The sequence below is a fragment of the Solenopsis invicta genome, chromosome 6 (genome assembly GCF_016802725.1).
Source record: "Solenopsis invicta isolate M01_SB chromosome 6, UNIL_Sinv_3.0, whole genome shotgun sequence".
NCBI classification, from domain to species: Eukaryota; Metazoa; Arthropoda; class Insecta; order Hymenoptera; family Formicidae; genus Solenopsis; species Solenopsis invicta.
The window spans coordinates 19,316,415-19,336,726 of NC_052669.1; the positions used below are offsets into that span (position 1 = coordinate 19,316,415).

Genomic DNA, 20,312 nt, shown 5'->3' on the forward strand with positions numbered 1-20,312 from the left:
ACTCTTTTGCATCTTTCGTTACCGAGAGACAACAATCTTTAATTCCATCTAGATGATAAACTAATCAATATTTGAACATTTTAATTTTGAAAAAATCAGGTAATTTTGAAAAAATCATCTTTTCACTATTAGAAACAATAATAAATAGAGAAAAATATTTTTTTCAAATAGAATCAATGCGAGGTTGAAAGAATTACCTCCAAGTTTATTTTCTTTTTCAGTTTCAGTGCAGATTCGAAAAGAAGAAGAAGAAGAGAAGGAGACGGAACTTCTCGCATCTTTATCGTTTCGAAAGGTCGCGCGCTTGCGCGGTATTATATGCACTTGCCGACAGGTGGCGCGGAAGGGCGCTCGCCGGACGCACCTGTCGGACCGGCAATCTCACGTGCTCTGGATGATTCGTGCGCGGGCGAGATCGCGAGATCTCGCTGGTTCGGTCACGTGACACCGTACTTCCACAGTTATTTTTTCAGGCATGATGGCGCCAAACGCCAGTATTCACTTTTATGTAAATATATTATTGATTTGGTGCGTACCGCGATCGAGCACGAGCGTTCGCCGTAACGCAGCCGGCCGTCGTAAGTAGCCGCGTCGCGGGGTAGCGCGCGGACCGCCGGCGGAGTGAGTAACGGACTGGCCTGTGCCGCCCGCCTGGAATCGCTAATGAGGACATGTTGGTTAGGCTGCCGTGACAGAGAGAGAGAGGACGAGGCCGTTACGCACTTGCAGGCAGGAGCCCGTCGGCGTGTTCGCGGCGGCTCGGGAGCGCGCACGGCGACCGCCGGCGGCCCCGCGGCCGGTTTCACGCCCGCTCGCGATCACGTGCCGCCTCGCGCGCGGAAATATATCCGGCTAATAGATCAATAATAAGGTATTTAATGGTCTTCCCGAGTGTGTGTGTGTGTGCGCGCGGGGGAGACTTGTGGTGGAGTGCGCGCGACGCTGCTGCCATCTGTATTGTCAATGTTGTCGGGCAGCAGCAGCAGCAGCAGGAGCACCAGCAGCAACGTAATGGAGCCGTGAGCATTCTCGTAAGCCGTACGCAATTGCATCACCGTGCCGACCCGTGATCATCCCGTGTGTATACAATGAGATTTAACGCCGCCCGCGGCCCGCTCGTCCGTCGACACGTGCAGTGAGTGTGAATGTGTGCCCCGTTAAAAACGCCGCGAGAGCGCCGAGGCGCTATACGCGAGAGCGCGATCGCTGGCGCCCCGTTCTCTCTCTCCTGTGCGTCCAATGTTTACATGATCGCTCCGACGGACGACGGCGACGCCGAGTGCATTCGTTCACCTTCCACGACGATCCCGCCGTCGTTCGCCACGGTCCCCCGTTCGCGTCTCCGCCGTACGGCGCGCACCGCGTCGCGACGTGCGCCAGCCACGCGAACGTCGGCCGTGTCGCGCCCCGCGACGGACACCGCTGGGGCACCGCGCGACGACACGCGCATCCACTCGCGGTGCCCGCGGAGGTTTTTTATAACCTCTTTTCTCTTCCCTCCGTGGAACGAAGAAACCAGCGAGCCAGCGCGGACGGATGCGCGCGTGCCGATCCCGCGTGTTTACAGCGGACGGCGACGACGACGCGCGGCCACGTTAGTGGTGTCGCGCGCATTGGAAAAAAAATGCCGCTGTGATCGAGGGTACTCGCACGCTGTTTCGCGCTGCTCGGCCGCGATTCCGAGCCCTTCCTCGCACACTCCTCGTCGTCCTCGTCGTCCTCGTCGTCCTTGTCATCGTCGCCGTCATCCGGAACGCTGTCATTCTTAATCCTTTGACGCTGTCGAAGCATACGTTGTGTCAATGTCGCTCCCTCATCGCTCTCGCTGTTACGTCAAAATAAATTGTGGCGCCTACTCGTTAAATACGGTGCACGCGAGCGATTTGTATATTTATATCTCTGGAATCACGATTTGAGAGACTACTTGTTCTTTATTCCTCTTGACTCTTGATAGATTGTTGCATTCATTATAGCATCAGTTTTTTTTTCTTTTAGTCTTTTTAGTGCGTTTTATAAATGTTTTGTGATAATATTTTTAAATGTTTTCTTGCTTCATGGTTTTCGTACGTGATGCTTATGTTTTTTTCCTATACATTTGATATTGGAATTCTTCTGTATATTTTATCGCAAGGAATATATGTCATTCCTTATATATTTTTGACATTTTCTTACTTTAACATTCGTGTACATGGCTCCTTCCATGTTTCTTGTCTTGACATTTGAGATAGGAATCTTCTATATATTGTATCGCAAGGAATATGTATTATTTCTTTTATATTTTGTACATTTTACTTTGACACTCTCATTTGTGATTTTCATCATACTTTCTTTCTATTCGAGATGTGAATCTATTATATCACAAGGAATATATTTCTTTTCTTGTGGTATTTACATTTTCTTTTCTTCTAGTTAACATGTATATGTATATGAATTATTCTCTATATATTATATAGAATATTCTATGTAGAATTGAGATTGAAGAAAATAATGTGCTAAATATTGCTAAGATGCCAAGAGGAATATAACAGAATGTGTGTAGAACTTCAAAGTTAGTGATAACCAGATAAAATTGTGAATTGTGTCAAATGTTAGCTATTAATGACATAAACTAAGTTCGGAGATACTGCTTTGCGATTTAATATTATAATTTTTTAAAATTACCTTTCGAACAATAATTTTCTATTAAAGGAGAGCAGTTTTGTGCCATTTCTAACTTACAAACAAAATTATTTGTTTATATTGTAATATAATTTGTGAAATACTTTGAAATCACAAACATGTTTTTTATGTTTCAGTTCTGAAAATAATCTGCTTTCCAGATAATAAATATATGGATAACTATGTAGTAAGTTTATTTCTACTTAATATTTTTTAAAATATGTATGGGAAAGTGAAATAGAAGATGCTCAAGAAGTACACAATTGTTATTTCAGGGTGTACACAGTTCACCTGCATGTGCCACGTACCACTAGCTTATTTGGCATAGTAGAATGGCACAACGAGGCAAGAGGCATAGAAACGACAATGATCTGGCGTCTTGTCCGGGCGCTATTAAAAGGCGCAAATGTAGATTGGGCTCAGCTGCCACTGGTTCATCGGCACTGGCAGCGACCATGGGGCCCTCAGAAGAAGAGGAAACGATGGCGTCATCCAGCCAAGGGGGGGCACCCTGGACCGCCCGATCTGTCAGCGATATCAAGATTCCTAGTATATACAATCGATCATCCGCGGAAGCGCCAGCGGAGTTATTTCGTAAAGACCTGATCAGCGCTATGAAATTGCCAGACAGTGAACCATTGAGTCCAAACGAGTATTGGGTTATAACTGATCAGTGGAAACAGGAGTGGGAAAGGGGTGTTCAAGTACCCGTTAATCCGGATTCTCTTCCCGAACCAACGGTCACTGTTACTCAGGCATCTCCTTTGAAGTTACAAGCTGAATTTAAATTGTGAGTGCATAATGTGTATAATTTTATATTATGTGAGATACCTTTATTGCTGGAAATCTAAAATCACTAAAAGGTAATGTAATATCTTATAATGAATCATTCCATGTATTTTTCAGGCCTAAAAAGTTAGTAAGAATATCTCGTGATGATTATTTTAACTCGGAGGATCATCACTTAAGTACTACTCCGGCAAGAGCAGAGAAAGCCTGTGCTTACGACCTCGATGACACTGACATTGCCTGGTTGGAAGTATTCAATGGTGAACGAGCACAGGTATAATCAATTATTTGGCGATTTAAATTGAATGACATTTCTTTGGAATTGATTTTTTAGCTTTGTGTATGAAGAATCTGTTAGATGTCTTAAAGAAAGTATATTTAAAAGACGTATAACATTTTTTCCATAGATCTTTATCTATAAAAGTTGTATTATAAAAGAGAAGACAAAGTTTTAATATATTATTGAGACATATTTTTTTTAAGTAATAGAATTTAAATTTCTGATTTCTAAATGTGGCATGAAACAATATTGATATTTGTTAGGTAAGGAGGATTTAAAGCTGATCAAAATATTTTTACAATTGTTATTTTTAATGATAAAAAAATTGAAAACATTTTTATGATTATTATTGAAAGAGAAATATATTTAATAAAAAAATTATAGATAATTTCTGATTTCTAAATATACATAAACCAATATTCATCAAAAAAAGAGGATTGAAAGTCAATCAAATCTAATATTTTTATTATTATTCTCTTAACATAAATAATTTGAAAATATTTTTTCAATTAATGAAACAATTAGTAATATGTGTAAACAATGACTATTTTATGATTTATTTATGTGAATAATGACTGTATTATGTGAATAATGACTTATTCTCCCATATATATAGTATTCAATAACTAATATAATTAATATTTTGTTAAAATTATCCAGGCTGGACAACCGCCGGTTACAGAATCGCAGTTGGAACGAGTCATAGAAGAATTGGAAGTGCGATGTTGGGAAAGGATTCAAACAATCGTGAAAAATGAGGAAGGGCTTGGGATTGAATATGATGAAAATGTCATTTGTGACGTTTGCAGATCGGTGAGTCGATTTATTTATTTTTATATAATCAGAATTTGGAATATATTCATATATAATGTATTGTTTCTCACCCACACGTATAATATACATTTTAATTTACGTTAAATTTTCTATAATATATGTCAAATTTTTATGATAGCCGGACTCCGAGGAGGGTAACGAGATGGTGTTTTGTGATTGTTGCAACATATGTGTACATCAGGCTTGTTACGGTATTACTTCAATACCCGATGGCTCTTGGTTGTGTAGAACTTGTTCGTTAAGTCAAAGACCCGATTGTGTATTATGCCCTAATAAGGGTGGTGCAATGAAGTGCACACGGAGCGGTCAAAAATGGGCTCACGTCTCGTGTGCACTTTGGATTCCCGAAGTTAGCATTGGTTGTGTAGAAAGAATGGAACCAATAACAAAAATATCCAGTATTCCGGTAAATAATCGTTTTATGATTATAAAGAACTACATATATATAATTTTTAACATTATTTAAATATAATCAATTTATGAAACATTTAATTGTACATTTTATATTATATGTTAAATAATTTAAATTAATTTGAGATTTCTTCATTGTGATACAAATTAATAGAGTGCAATAACAAATTGCAGCAAAGTCGATGGGCCTTAATTTGCGTTTTATGCCGCGAACGTGTGGGTGCTTGCATCCAGTGCAGTATAAAAACCTGTAAGACAGCGTATCATGTTACGTGCGCTTTTAAATATGGGTTAGAAATGAAGGCTATTATCGAGGATGAAATGGCAGACGACGGTGTAAAATTAAGGGTAAGCTATCATACGGGCGATCCAAATTTATTGAAATTATTGTTTCGCGAGTATAACTACAAGTCAATCTGATAATTTCGTGTTTCTAGTCGTATTGTCAAAGGCATAGTAGAACAAATACAAAAGACAAAGTCGGCGTTGGTGGTAGCGTGGGAAGTGGTGGAAAGGGTGGGTCAGATTCCGAGGATGGTGAATCTAGACGACGAAAACGGAAGGACATGACTTCTGAGGAAAAAAATCAAGCACGCGCAGCTAAGTATGTGGCATGATTTTACATGAAACAAGTTTTTTGATTAATCACATTATGTGCTAATACAATTTTGTAAAAGCTACATTTGCACATAATATGATTAATCAACCGATGAATTAAGAAACTCACTTGTGCTTTTAAGAATCATATTGAAGTCTACAGAATTAGATAAATATATCAATATATTTTATTAAAGTTATATCTTTAAAAATTTATTAAACAGTTTAAAATAATATAATAATTAAAAATATTAATATAATAAAATTCTATGTATCGCTCATTTTCAACATCAACTCAAACTCAAAAAACAAAGTTTTCTAGTTTGAATGTTTTGAATTATAAAAATTTTTGGTATAGTTTGATCTACTAATTGTAGAGGAATAAAAATACCATTACTTTTCACTTAGTCTATTAAATTCTATTAGTCTATTAAATTCTCATCAGAATTCTCTTCTTTTTTTTTAGACAACTTTGAAATGACAATTTTTGAGTTTTGTTATTAAAGTAAATGAGTAATATAAATTATATGAGAGAAAATGTTTTTTAACAAATACATCTATTGTTATATGTTAATGAATTATATATTAGTACTTTGTATTTTATATTTTTCATAAAGAATTAATCTTTTTTTAATTATATTGTAAAAAGTAAGCGTAATACATATGTTGTTTTCATATTAGGCTGCAAGAAATCGAAGCGGAATTTGATAAGCATGTTAGTATAAAGGACATTACTTCCCAGCAATTGGATATAGATCCTGATAGCATCATATACATATATAACTATTGGAAACTGAAGAGACGAGTAAGTCGTCGACATAAATCCGCGAATGTAAAAATATCAAATTGGATATGGTTTGTAATTTGTATTATTTTTTAGGCCGGTCATAATAAACCATTGTTAGCTCCTCGTTGCGGTGAACTTTCGAGCGCGGGAGCACGCGCTCAGGGTCAAGCAGCCGATGTAGAAAAAATGCGTACGTTTGTCCAGCTGCGACAAGATCTGGAACGCGTGCGAAATTTGTGTTACATGGTCGGCCGTCGCGAGAAACTCTGTCGCACTTTCTTGAGATTGCGCGAACAAACCTTTCACAAGCAGGCAATGGTGATGGCCGGACCGCCGCTATCTCCGACGACGGCCGCAGCTATTGTCGAGGCCAATCACGGACCTTCAATATACGATCGTCTCTACTCCCATACCGATGCCGAAGATCACACACATGACTTTAATACAATACTCGCTCGAATTAAGGTTGAATCACCCACGCCAGCGTCTAACGACGAGAAGAAAGTACAACCAGACTTCAATGGTGCGTCCAATAAGAAACCCTACTTTAACGGTTCGGTCAGAGGGAAGAGCCTGTATGGCAGCGATTTGTCGTCTATGAGTAGTAGCGAAACGGACGCGGTAAAACCGGAAAGAAAAACAACCGGCAAATGTACGAACAAGTCTAAGAATTTGAAGGTTGAGACCGAAACAAGCTCAGAAGATGAAGGAAATGCAATGGCGAAGAACAAAACTCCAGCCAGACGGAAAACAAAGAAGAACGTGCCAGACAGGTCACGAGCCAAACTGCGCGATAGTAGCGAGAGCGATAAGCTAGACTTGGTGAACAGACGTACTCTACAGCATATGGAGCTTGGTAGTTCCGGCAGTGAAAGTGACGCATTGTTGCCATTGAGCACTAACGCCGGTTCTCGTCTTGGTCCATCAGTAGCTTCTGCTATATACTCGGACACTGATTCGGATTCGCAGGAGCATCATTCCCACTCGGCTGTACTTATCACAAAAGCTGCGGTGAAGGAATTCTCAGCGGCGGATATATCGAAGAATACACAGAAGAACTTTACGTGTAAGGATGCTGCAAGATCAGACTATCAGGATGAATCCACGAAGAACAAGGAGAACGTGAAAAATTCCAAAAAGAAAGAATACATACCATCCTCTCTAATAGTCCCGCAGCGACAAGCGGCAAAGAAGGCATCGGAGATCATGCAGCGGACACAGGGTAAGAAGGAGAATACCGCAAGCGAGCCGGTAGAGTTCGTCAAGTCGCCTGGAGAACCTCTGAAACCAACTAAGGAGAAGCCGTCTGGCAAGAAACAGCGCGACAACAAAACACCGAAGGACACTAAGAATAACGACGTTTATGATTTTGACAAGGAGTTTGGCGACGGTACAGAGATCCTTGCTTACGTGCCGCAACGGCAAGCTGCAAAGAAAGCCGCGGAGCACATCAAGAGTGGCATGGGCACGAAACCCGCTCCACCGGATCTTGAGACTACGGATGGAAAACCAAAGAAGGAATTGCCGGACGGTGGTAAGAGGAAAGAGATCAAGAAAGAGGAATCACCTAAGAAAGAGGAGCTGCCGACGAGAAAGGAGGAGCCACTGATAAAAGAGAAACGGGGAAAGAAACAGGTGCCTGAGAGCAGCAATAGCGAAAGCAGCAGCAGTGATAGTAGCAGCGGCAGCAGCTCTTCGGAGAGCAGCAGCGATTCCGATGTAGCTAAAAGTCCAAAACAGAAGATGTCAAGCACTACTAAGGAGCCGACTTCCTCTTCAACCACTACTAATACTACATCCTCCGAAAGCGATAATGGTAATCAGGTAAAGAACAAAACAGCAAATAAACGACATACAATGAATAAAGTCGCAGACGAAGCGGTCGAGACTGAGAAGAGGGCTGTCGCGGGGCGGAAACTCAAGAAGCTGCCCGATAAGAAGCTTAAAACTTCCGACGGGCGGCGTGGACCAGAGTTTCAGCCGCCGCTTACTGAGAGAGAAGAATCAGGTAGAACCGCAGTACCTAAGGAGCAGCAACAGGCTCAACAGGCGCAGCAGCAGTCCGGCAAGAAAGCCGATCAAAGAGACTCCAAAAGATCGGGATCTCTGCAATCGGGATCCCAACAACCAGCTGAACAAAGTGTGCTCGGTGGCTCTCGAAATAATGATGGGTTACGAGGTGTTTCTGGGGCCAAGTCTACCAAGAAGTCCAGCCAATCTATCAAGCAGACCCAACAGCAACCGTCTACTCTCAGAGGTAAGGACGACAGCGGCGCAGCGACGTCCAGAGCGAAATCGGAGACTCGCAAACGAAAATCGAGCGAAGTTAGTGCAAAAGAAGACAAGAGTAACAAGGAGACGTCAACGTCATTCAAGAAAGTGGAAAAGAAATTAATGGAGAAGACGTCCAAGGAAACCGAGAAAGATAAACATGATATTACTAGTATTAAAAATGTTCCGGAAATCTTAGAATCTCCTAAAACGTCTGAGAGTACTTCTAAAATGGATGACAAAAAGATCAAGAAAACAAGTAATAAGAATGCTATCAATACGCTGGAGGAAGAGATGAAACAACGTCGGGCTGAACGAGACAGTCCGAAGAAGTCGTCAAGGGGTTTGGATAAGCTTCTTGAAAAACGTGAACACCTTGACAAATTGTCAAGGAGCAGGATCGCCATTCAGCAGGAGAGATGCAACGAGGAAAATAAAGACGTTAAAATTGTGGCATCCATTGCGAAGGAGACTGTCAAGAACGAGGACATTAAAAATCACATGAGCGAGGAAGTCGCGGTTTTAGACGCTATGAAATTTGAAAAGGAAGATGTAAAGAAGAATATTGAGACTACATTCGAGAAACCTTTGGATAGAAAGAAGAAAACGGAACAAAAGCTCGAGATTGAGACGCAGGCTGCTGTCGAGATGATCACGGTTGAAGACAACGTCACCAAGGAGCCAAACGATAATATTTGTTTGAGGTCAATGCCCGATAAAGTTTCTACCGCATTAATAGAAAACGTGACGTCCGAGAAAGAGTGTCAGCAGAAAAGAAGAAAATCCGTAAATCGTTCTATCTTCTCGCCGCAACACGGCAGCAAAGATCCCAGCGTGTCGGAGCTGTTCGACTTTGATCAAGACATGTTGACCGACGATATAGTGAACGATGACGGCTTCAGCATATCACGGGACGAAGAGCGAGGAGCGGCACCGCTCTCGTTCTCCTTCAACAATGAACTTTGGTTTAAAGAGGACTCGAAGGAAGACAGTGCGCGGGAAACGCTGCATTTGGTGGAGAAGCTGCGTATGGAATTATCGAAGAAGTCGAATTCTAGTCAGTTTGAGTTAGAATCCGTTCCGGCGGAAGAGGAGCTTCCGAAAAAGGAGGAGCCGCTTCTTCATCCGGCTGAAAAACCAACGGAAGAGCAGATATTGCTTCAAGAAAAGGTGGGCGTGCAGGAACAGCAATCTGCAGTGGGGCAGCAGCAACCAGTTGTGCAGCCGGTCGAAATTAAGAGTATCAGCAACTCGGAATCCGCGCAGATGTCTGAGGATCTTACATGCAAGAATCATACTATGGAGGACAAGAGGAAGCCTTGCTATTCAAGCAACAGCAATAACGAGCACTACATATATGGAAACGAAGAACGTGAGACGGCCAAAGTGACGGTGGTGGAGCGTGCGAAGCTCGATAGAGCCGAGGCGGACGAGAGATGGGTGCCGCCGAGCATGGATAATTTCAATCCGAGCGACGTGCAACATCTAAACACGCTAATCGACAATCAGAACCATCGTTACGTTGCTGCGGCCGCCGCCGCTGCTCATCAATTCTCGAACGATATCGGCACCGTGATACCGGATTCTGCGGCGACTCCTGACGCAGCCCTGGTTGCGCATCTCCAGCTCAACATGCAGGACCAATATCTGCAGTTGCAGCAGGCGCATCCGATGGAACGAGTGCAACAACATCTCGAGGCGCAGCATGCCGTGGCGCAGGAGCAATCACGCGTGCAGTCACTCGCGATGATAGATCAGCAAATGACGGCAGCCAGTGCGATACCAACGCAAATCGTGGACGAAATTACGCCTATGGAGATGGTGAATCGTCACCTAATCGGCTTGCCCAATTCGGAGGACGATCAGGGCAGCGAGATGGACCGCGCGTTGGACAAGGAAGACGTCTCATCGGACATCAGACAGGACTACACGCAGAGTGGATCGCCCTACAACGAGCTCAACGGCCGACCGGACACGCGATGGGCCGAAAGCCAGGTCTTACCTTCGCGACGGTCTACGTCGTCGTCCATCACATCTGCGTCTTCCGCGGAAGAGCATGCGGCTATTCCTCCTTACAAGAATGTACCTCCGATGTCTTATCCGCCGTGTTCAATGGATGCGACGCCATACCACTCGTACTCTGAGACCAGTTCTTACGGTGCCGGAGCGGTCTCACTGTTTCCGCCGCAGGCGTGTGCTGCCCCCTTGCCTTATCCGTCACCGTTCCCACCACCCTTCGGTGCCCCTTTCCCAACGCCGCAAACTCTGCTGCCGCACGTGCCGAAGCCGCTTGAGGAGTCTCTCAATATAGGGGCGTCGCCATGCACCGCCGCGTTTACCTCGTCGTCGCATAACATGGCCCTTACTGCGGCTATGGTATCGCCGACGAAGGTAACCACGCCGCCTCCACCACCGGTATCGCAGCCACAACAACCGCAATCACAACAGCAACAACAACAACAGCAGCAGCAGCCACCAACGACGCAACCAGCATCCTCGGAAGCGCCGCCATCGTCAGGGCATACGCCATCTTTGCTGTCGCAGCCGGCTAACTCGCCCTCCATGCCGCCATCCTTCCTTAATACCATCGCGGAAACACCGGCCAGCAACGAGACTGTCGTGGAGAATGTAACTGAAGTACTTAGCGCGGACAATAAGAGCGCGCCGTCTGGCAAGAAATCACCATCGAAACCGACGAGAACATCCGCCAGAGTGACATCTTTACAGGGCAAATCACCTGGTAAATCGCCGCGCCAGGAGACCACGAAAACTGCGCCGAGCTCTCGTGGTCGCAGTAGGAATTCCAAGGGATCCCAGCAGAGTTATCGAAGTCGCGGTCGTGGTCGGGGTCGAGGACGTGGTAGGAGCAATCAGAACTCGTCGATTACGATGGTACCGATGTCGAACGCGCTACACAACGACGACTCTATTCAGAACAAGTTGGTCGGCACTGTGTATGACTTCGCCTCGGACGAGGATTCGGCAAACGAGACCAACATCGCGGATTTGAGGACAATGCGCGAGCGCAAGAAATCCACCGACGTAAACGAAAAGAATCGCGCGAACGAACCTCTTAGCGGCGTGGCGAACGATGGCAGCATCCAGTCCCATTTGTCTAGTCCCACGCTGCACACCACGAAGAAGTATGTTGACGACAAGAAACTCGCGTCACCTGCGGCGCATCACGATCACCAAACTGCCATGGCCAAGTCCGAGTCGAGCACCAGTCATCAATTTGCCGACACGGTCATGCCGCTGTTACCAGGTCCGGTGGATATGCGTACATACAACTCGACCGTGGACCAGTCGAGTTCATCGGTCCACGGTCAGCCGTACGGCAACCATTTGTTAGGTAGCTTTGCCGCGAGCGTAAGTGCGGACTCGAACTTGCCGGAACTCGATGATTTATTGCATGGAGAATGCTGCGTGTTAAAGAAGACTGCCGGTAAACAGCAACAGCTCGCAAGCGGCGGCTTCGAGGAGCCGTGCTCGAAACCGGGCTTCGGTGATTCATCGGCGATAGATCCATCATCCGTGTCCAGCTTCGACGCCAACAAGGTTTCCTTGACCGATTCTAGAAATCAATTGAAGGTGAAAATTAAAGGTCCATTTCTTGATGCGAACTATACGCCGTCCACCGTAACACCGCTGACACAACAAACACCGGTGATAATTGCGCCGACCGCAACCAGCGTGTCCGTTGCTTCAGGCACTTCGAATCTACGTCGCATGCGAAAGAAGGAGCTGTTGCGCCAATATTGTTCGCAGGATATGAACATGGATGATCCTGCGTGCGGTAACGTCGCCTCTACGCCCTCTATTATCATTCCACCCATCAATCCAAATCGTACAGTCATTACCATCCCAAAAGCCGTAGCTTCCATGACAAGTATACCGACTCGCGAGGACTACAAGGCAGTTGTTGATGCGAATATGGAGAAGAAACGACGAAAAGAGCGCGGTGGCGGTGCGAGTGGCGGCAGTAGCTTCCTCGACGTAGTCGCTGGCGAAGAGGAGAGCAGTTCTGATAGAAAGCGTGGTCTTGTGATTGGCACGGTCAGCGATCGTAGAAGAGGCAGGCAAACCAGACCGACTGCGACTACGGTGACGAACAGCGGGCCGCCGAAGCTGAAGATTAAGATCGGTAATAGTATAATCGGTGGACAGGAGATGGGTAACGCGCAGGACGATCGTAGCAGAATAAGGCCGCCTAAAAAGCGACTGAGTAGCATCCCGAGCACGCCTAGTATGGAGGAACTCCGTCGCGAAAGTATGAAGTTCCGCAAGATGATCATGGCAGGCTTCGATAACGACGAGAAGACGAAGAATAAGCGAGATAAGAACGGCAAGCGGAAGAAGCGGCAGTCCAGTAAGAAGGAGGCGCGGGTGCAAATTCTAGAGGGTGGCGCCGCGACACCCAAACTCATCATACGGTTGGGTAAACCAGGCGTCAATTCTTCGGCGGCGAACGACGTGCCTAACAACGCACTTTTGGTCAGCGGTGGTGATGGGGACAGCGGTCAGCAGCAGCAGTTATCATCGGACAGCAAGGACAGCCGAGTGGGTCCACCGCCTCCCGAGCCCGCTAAGGAGGAGACCGGCGTCTATTCGATGGAGAGCAACGTCGACGAGAAGCAGCCGACTGATCAGAATGCGGGTGTCATCGCCCTCAAGAACATCCGGTCGGCGAAGGTGACGCCGATCCGGTTAAAACTGACTCGTTGTCAGGAGGGCTACGAACTGAAGGATCCGGTGACGAGTAGCGCGAGTGTGGACAACAATGGTGGTAGTGGTAGCAGTACTAGTGCGACGACGACGGTAACTTTGGTGAACTCGGCGGCGCCGTTGCCGATCGGCGGCGCCGAGTCGGAGAAGGCGACGACGGTGGCGGCGATGGCGGAACGTCTGTCAGCCACCGACGTCGCCGTCCCCGTCACCGAAACGAGAGCCGAGCAAGAGGAGCAGCAACCGCCGTGCATGGAGAAGCAATCTTCCAAAGAGGACGATATTCCATTGCTGTCTCAGTCCGCGAATCACAACTCGCCGGGGTGTCCGCCCGCACCGCTCCCGCAAGGATGCCAAGTTAGGTGATAATTAATGATAATTGTATAATACAGTAATTTAGTGATTCTTTCTTAGACGATTTTCTGCGTGCGCGTGTGTATTACGTACGCGTGCACGGCGTCGCACCACTCGTTTGTCGTGCTCGTACGTAAGAATATATTCGCTACATACACACTGAACACACGTTCATTATTCATTCATACACACACATACACACACACGTGCATACAAAATAGAATGTGTATATTGTTCAATACTGAGATAGAGACTCAGTAGAAATGTTGTAAGAGTGTAATATAAATTATTGATTATTGTAAATGATCTGAGGGTGAAGTGAAATTTCACAAAGTGCCCAAAATTTACCGCAAATACTAAAAAACACGTGCATTTCGTCGGATGTATTGACGGTCCGCACTAAGGTGTCTCCTCGTTGCGTAATCGTCGTTGTAAAACTATCTCTCATCTACATAAGTGGATACATACCGTTTGTGCGCCCACTTTTCCTTCGTAGCACGACTCGTTTGGTCAGTCAATCCCGACTAGAAAATACAGTAACGTAATGACCATGTGACATCGATCAATTTTTCATATTTTTTTTTTTTTTTTTTTTACGGATATTACAAGAATTCTCTTTTAAAGATCTTCTAAAGATTTACGGAATCGCTTCTAAAGAAATTCCGAGAAGAGTATGCTTGTCTATCAACCATAATACAGTACTGTTATTTTAATTCACCTCATAACTATTTATTACTTAAGCCTGTAGAACTTTACTCTGTAGAAACTATGGATGGAAAGCGATAAGTTACAAGTAGCGTCGTTACTCGTTACTGTTACTTTGTTATAATAATTTGATAACGACGTTTTCCATAATAGTAATAGTAAGATCAGGGTCACTTGATAATCGGCTCGTTTCCATTGAACGTTACTTATTGAAAGATACTAACGTAACGAGTCAATTGACGAGTTACTTTTTTCAATAAGTAAAGCACAATGACAATAACTCGTCAAAAGTGACTATCCCTGGCGTTACCATTACCGTTATGAAAAATTGTAACGTCATTACAAAATTGTTATTATAAAAAAATAAAAGTAACGGCTAAAAAAGTCATTATTTGTAACGCATTACTTTCCGTTCCTGGTAGAAACGCAACCCAGACTGAATTCCTCCTTAATGTTTGTCGACGTGCCACGCTCAAAGGATTTTCTTACACTCGTCGATGTGAACTCAAAGCAATATGATCAGGCGTGGACATAAACCGGTACGACGTATGAACGAAGCTTCTGATGAGAACAAGACTCGTGCTCGTGCGCAACGATTGACACCTTAATGAGGTATCGCGGCAGCGACGTAAAATTACCTTGTACAAGCATATTTCTCAAATCACCGCTTAGGTCGTGATTTTTAAATGCTAGTTATAACGAATTTTAATAAGCCACAATACTATTATACAATATTTCGAGCGATATACGATCGATATCGATTATTAATGTGGTAAGAAGAGCGTATACCAGCTGGAACGTGAAGCACCAAATGAGAAAAGGGATACGCATTCTTTTTTTTTTTTTAATTTTCAGAATAATTTACAGAATAAATTTTTTTGTTTTTACACATCTAGGCACATTTGTTTTTGTGCTTGAAAGGACAAGAAGGAAAAGAGAAATAAAAAGGATTTCGCGATTTGGCAATTGGAATTTGCATGCACTTTTTCTCGCGTTTGACAATTGAATTCATTGTCAGCAAGATGCTACAATATAGACAATTTTGCTCTCGAAAATCGTTCGTCCTTCTCTTTTATTTTCTTTTTTCCTTTTTTTCATTTCGTTTTTGCTTCACGCTGTGCAATTCGCACATACGATCATAAAGTTAGACGCGAAATTTAAAGATATTTTTTTATTATATTTTTTTACACGTTATAAATATATATATACATATATATATATATATATAAACACATATATATTACGTACGCGCCTCTCGCGCGATTTGTTACATAGTTTTTTTTTTTATAAGATCCAACGCGTCATTATTAATCTTCGATTACCTATTTTATCCCTTTTCACGTTGTAGCTCTGCGTGTATTTATTTATGATGATCAATGTAAGGCGCTATTTATTCACCATGTACTTTCCTTCGAAAGCTCCCCAAAAACGGATTTTAGACGATTTTTTAGTTTCCTTTCTTTTCTTTTTCTGTTTCTCTCTTGCTTTCTTTTTTCTTCTTATTCTGTCTTTTTCTCCTTTTTCTATCTTTTTCAGTTTCTCTCTATTTAGTATCATCCCAATTACTGTATGCTGCACGTTATTATTACTTTTATTATATATTTCTTCTCTTTTTTACATTAAGAAATATTATTTTAATCTCGCCGCGTAGATAACAAGAGTTATGCGTATAAAATACTCATGATCGATGAAGCGGCGTGCCATGTATCGATATTTAAAAAAAGGAAAAGAAAAAGGGATTGCGATCGAATTGTAAAAATAAAACGAGAAAAATTGTTTCCTCTCGAATACACGTCACGTGCGTAGGTGATTCGACGAATCACGAGACACAAGATGAAGATATTCCGTTAGTTCCGTACGAGGCCGAAGAACGACGCATCATCATCATCTTCACTCTTTTTAGAAAAGGATTCCTGCAAAAGTTGCCCGTGGTTAATCTTTCTTTTTCTACTTATTGCAGTATTTTAATACGAGCAACATTGTACAACTATTGATTCTAAAATGCTATGTTAAATTACAAATATATATTTAAACAGAGGAACATAAAAAACGTTCAAGGATAAACAATTGTTTGAAGACATGAAAAAATCGTTTCTGTACGCGTTGTATGAATCGTTTCTGTGCGCGTGTTTCTATTTGTCCAAATAATTATTTAACTGTAAAATTTGAAGAATAATAGTAATAACATATCCAGTTAGGATGTAGATAATAGAAGGAATAAGGAACGAAGAGTAAAGAATAGTTCAATATGTTGAATAAGGAAAATATGAGATATTCTTTTTCCAACATGTTGAACTTTCTTCTTCTCTATTTCCTATTTCTTAATCCTTCTATTGTGTCTGCACCCTTGCACTTTACGAAAATGATCCTAATGAAAAGAATGTGTACAGTATCTGGCTATAAAGTTTCCGAATTGATTTTTTTCTTGGAAAGAGACAAATAGAGCTATGTATCAGCCGAAGTAAAAATAATTAATACGAAGTTGTGTGCCTAACGTGCAAATTTTATTATTATGGAATTAGTAATTATTGAGTTTTACTCGTTTCGTTTTATGAGTTTTTATTTGCAGTTGCAGTTTTACTATTTAAAAACGAGCATGTATTGAAAATGAATTTTTAACGATTGTACTAATTAGTAAGACTATGTTTGTTTGCGAGTTGGATATAAAACACCATGTTTGTCACTAGTTGCAATCGTTATTAAAAATTCTTTCTATACACGCTCGTTTTCAAATAATAAAACTGTAGCTGTACATAAAAATAAATTGAAACGAGTAAGAACTCACTAATTATTAATTTGATATTAATAAAATTTGAATATCTTGGGCACAAGGCTTCAAACTAATCATTTTGGCTATCGATTGATATATAGGTTCCATTTGTCTTTCCATGAAAAAAAAACAGGTCGAAAATTTTATAACTAGACCGTGTATATGCGAAAGATACTATAGAGATGTGTCTCTAGAAAAAAAAATCTTTGATACATTCTTAAGATGTTCGTGTCTCTTTGTTATTGTATCTATTTATTTTTCGTGTCTTTTTGTTATTATATCTTGGTATGTAAAGGTATTGAAGAGAGGAATTGGAACTGATAGTTAGAGGTGAGACGTGACGAAGATTAGCGACAACTGAAGTCGATTGCGTGCAATTGTGGGGTTTGTGAAACACCCAATAAGCGAAACTGAGATTGTTTGCGTTTACACCAGAGTCCAGTTGTGCGCGCCGATTGGAATCTTACCGATTGCTGATCCTTTTGGTAAACGTGCAATTGTCCGTAGAAAAGTCCTTCGTCCCGGTCCCCATATATTATCGATTGTGGAGTGAAAACAATCATGGGAGCCGCGTATTAGAAAAGGTGATGAATTTTTAATAATAACGAGAGATTTTTTACACACACGTTTGAATAAAAATGGAATAAAAATCTGTGGGGGATACGGATGTCGAGGTAAAAACTGAGTAAAAGCATGACAAAAGACGGATAACGAAATTTCCATGCAAGCTCAAAGTTATCCTTTGTTTGGAAATGGTTCCCAACTCACTTTTCACTCTACAATTGTAACGCGACGCGCAGGATAAGAAGAAATTGTACATACTCGTATATCAGATAAGACACAGGAATCTGTAATTGGTATGAAGTTTATAACGGCTGTGTTACCGTATGAATCTAATCTTCCAGATGGTTTTTAGTTGCTCTCTTTCTTGGATGCGAGCGTATTGAAGAAAAGTCACAAAAAGAAAACAGAAAAAGAAGATAAATGCATGATCGCGCCGAAAGACTCGATACTTCTTCCAACAAAGATCATATAATCATATTTAGGAATGGGAAGTAAAGAGTAACAAGAAACCATTATTTTTTTTTTTTTAGTGATGATTTAGTACTGACGTTATAACTTTTCATTACGATAATGGTAACTCAGGATTGGAATAGTCACTTTTAGCAAGTAACTTATTGTTACCATTGAAAAACAGTAGCTTGTAACTTCGCTCCTTGACTCTCATAACGTCACGACTCATTGAGTCAATTAATGAGTTACTTTTTTTCTGTGAGCCTTACTATTATCGTATATGTGAACGACGTGTATATTTTGTTATTCCTTATCCGGAATGTTTTTGAGATAACGGCATCATTGACGGATATAGAAATAAGTTTATCGTTGATTTTAGATGTCTTGATAGAATCAATAATTTTATTAAAGTACACAAGTACAAAACGGAGTTTAACTGTACTAGCAATGTCGTTTATAAGATCACTTGTGACGCCTCGTATGTAGGGCAGATAAAGCGACAGCTGAGGACTAGAATAAAAGAGCATCTTGATAACATTAAACTTGATAACATTGAACTGATCCATCCAGATATTCCGTAGTAACCAGCCATAGAATTGTTTCAAATTATTCGTTTGATCGGGACAACATAAAAATTCTTGACTCGGAATCAAATTTCCATAAACGTTAAATTTCCGAAGTGACACAGGTAAAACGGCAAACGGAATACAAAGGCACGGAACTTCTGGATGATTCTTATTTTTGTTAATTGACTCGGCAACGGCGTTACTCGTAATTTCCATTCTCTGATATTTTAAAAGGAAGGTGTTGTAACGCGACTTGTTATCGATCGACGAACTTTCGGAGGTTGTTCGAGGATGAAAATAAAGGAAAGTACAGCAAAAAATTGACACCCCCCCCTCAAAAAAAAAACATTTATTTCATGATATCCTCGTAACTTTTATCTTGATTGCTGGCAAATTCCCTTGATCTTCTCCATCGCGCATTTTAGCGAAGCTCGCGTGGATGTACCAAAAGAGAGTTGTTGATTTTAACGGTAAATTCTTGTAATCAGAAAAGTATCTTCCATGTATATTGCATACTTGCGCGAACATGTTGGTCTGAAAATAGTTTTTTGCCGCGATCTTGCGTTCCTATGAAAAGGGTAAAAAAGGGTAGAAAAAAAAGGAGAGAATGAGAGAATGAATGAATTGCATACGTGTGAGAGCAAAAGAAAGAGAGGTGGCAGAGAGTGAGAAGGAGGGAGATAGGAAGAGAGTTTGGCGATACCGTTTCGTCCCAATTCTTTATTATCATAACTCTTTATTTTCTTGTTATAAAGCGCAAAGAAAAAAAAATCAAATAAGATGAAGTATTGTTTAGCGCGTCGGCGATCTTTGCGCGCTCGCCGGCGCCCTGAAATTCTCGCCGATCGCGGAAACGAGTCCGGTCTCTGCGGTTTCTCCGGCGCGTGTCGCGCACGATCATCGATCGACCGCGGATGAATCATCGATCAACGAGCCGACACGCGCAAAAAAAAGTTGAATCGGCTTAGACGTTTCCGCGAACGAGAGGATTTTTCCAGACATACCTTCATACCTTACATATACCGCATTGTACATTTTTTCAGTGATAAGCAGAGTTTTAAGAGCCTATTGTACAGAATTATAAAGAATAAATATTTGGTTAATTTTTAATCGTTTCATACATATATATATCGAAATAACAATTACTCGAATAACAAATAAATTTAATATTATATATATATAAATACGAATATATATATATATAAATATATAAATATATAAATATGAACATATATATATACAAAATATAAATATATAGATAATTTTATTATATAATGCAAATGAGTAATATGATATTTAGTTATTGTATATAGTGTAAGAAAGCTGATCTTGTAAGATACAGATAAGGTGTTTTAATGTGCACATAGTCGCGTCATTGTCAATGATCATATTATTACGATTAATAATAATTACAGTTTTTTACATCCCGCATTTTCTTATTCGACCTATGCCCACAAATCTGTTACTCATGGTAATTTACTATTATATATGTTAAATGGAAAAGAAAGTGAAATTCTGTTGCGAATTCTTAAATTTGTAAAAAGCATTTCT

At 41.8% G+C, this 20,312-nt stretch overlaps 1 protein-coding gene across 3 annotated transcripts; it reads left to right on the top strand.

Moving 5' to 3' along the window:
- Positions 1 to 270: 270 nt before the first annotated feature.
- Positions 271 to 20,185, top strand: LOC105204056 (PHD finger protein rhinoceros). 3 transcript variants are annotated; one of them, XM_011173081.3, is made up of 10 exons: positions 271 to 1,135; positions 2,796 to 2,845; positions 2,934 to 3,448; positions 3,565 to 3,721; positions 4,388 to 4,540; positions 4,680 to 4,967; positions 5,147 to 5,320; positions 5,410 to 5,576; positions 6,251 to 6,374; positions 6,450 to 20,185. In XM_011173081.3, exons 3-10 carry the CDS (start codon positions 2,991 to 2,993, stop codon positions 13,716 to 13,718), a joined length of 8,790 nt encoding a protein of 2,929 aa, XP_011171383.2. In that variant the 5' UTR covers positions 271 to 1,135; positions 2,796 to 2,845; positions 2,934 to 2,990; the 3' UTR covers positions 13,719 to 20,185. The 3 variants fall into 3 exon arrangements, with proteins under 3 accessions (XP_011171383.2, XP_011171384.2, XP_039306999.1); XM_011173082.3 differs by having other exon boundaries at positions 271 to 1,031; XM_039451065.1 differs by having other exon boundaries at positions 271 to 1,019.
- Positions 20,186 to 20,312: the final 127 nt, after the last annotated feature.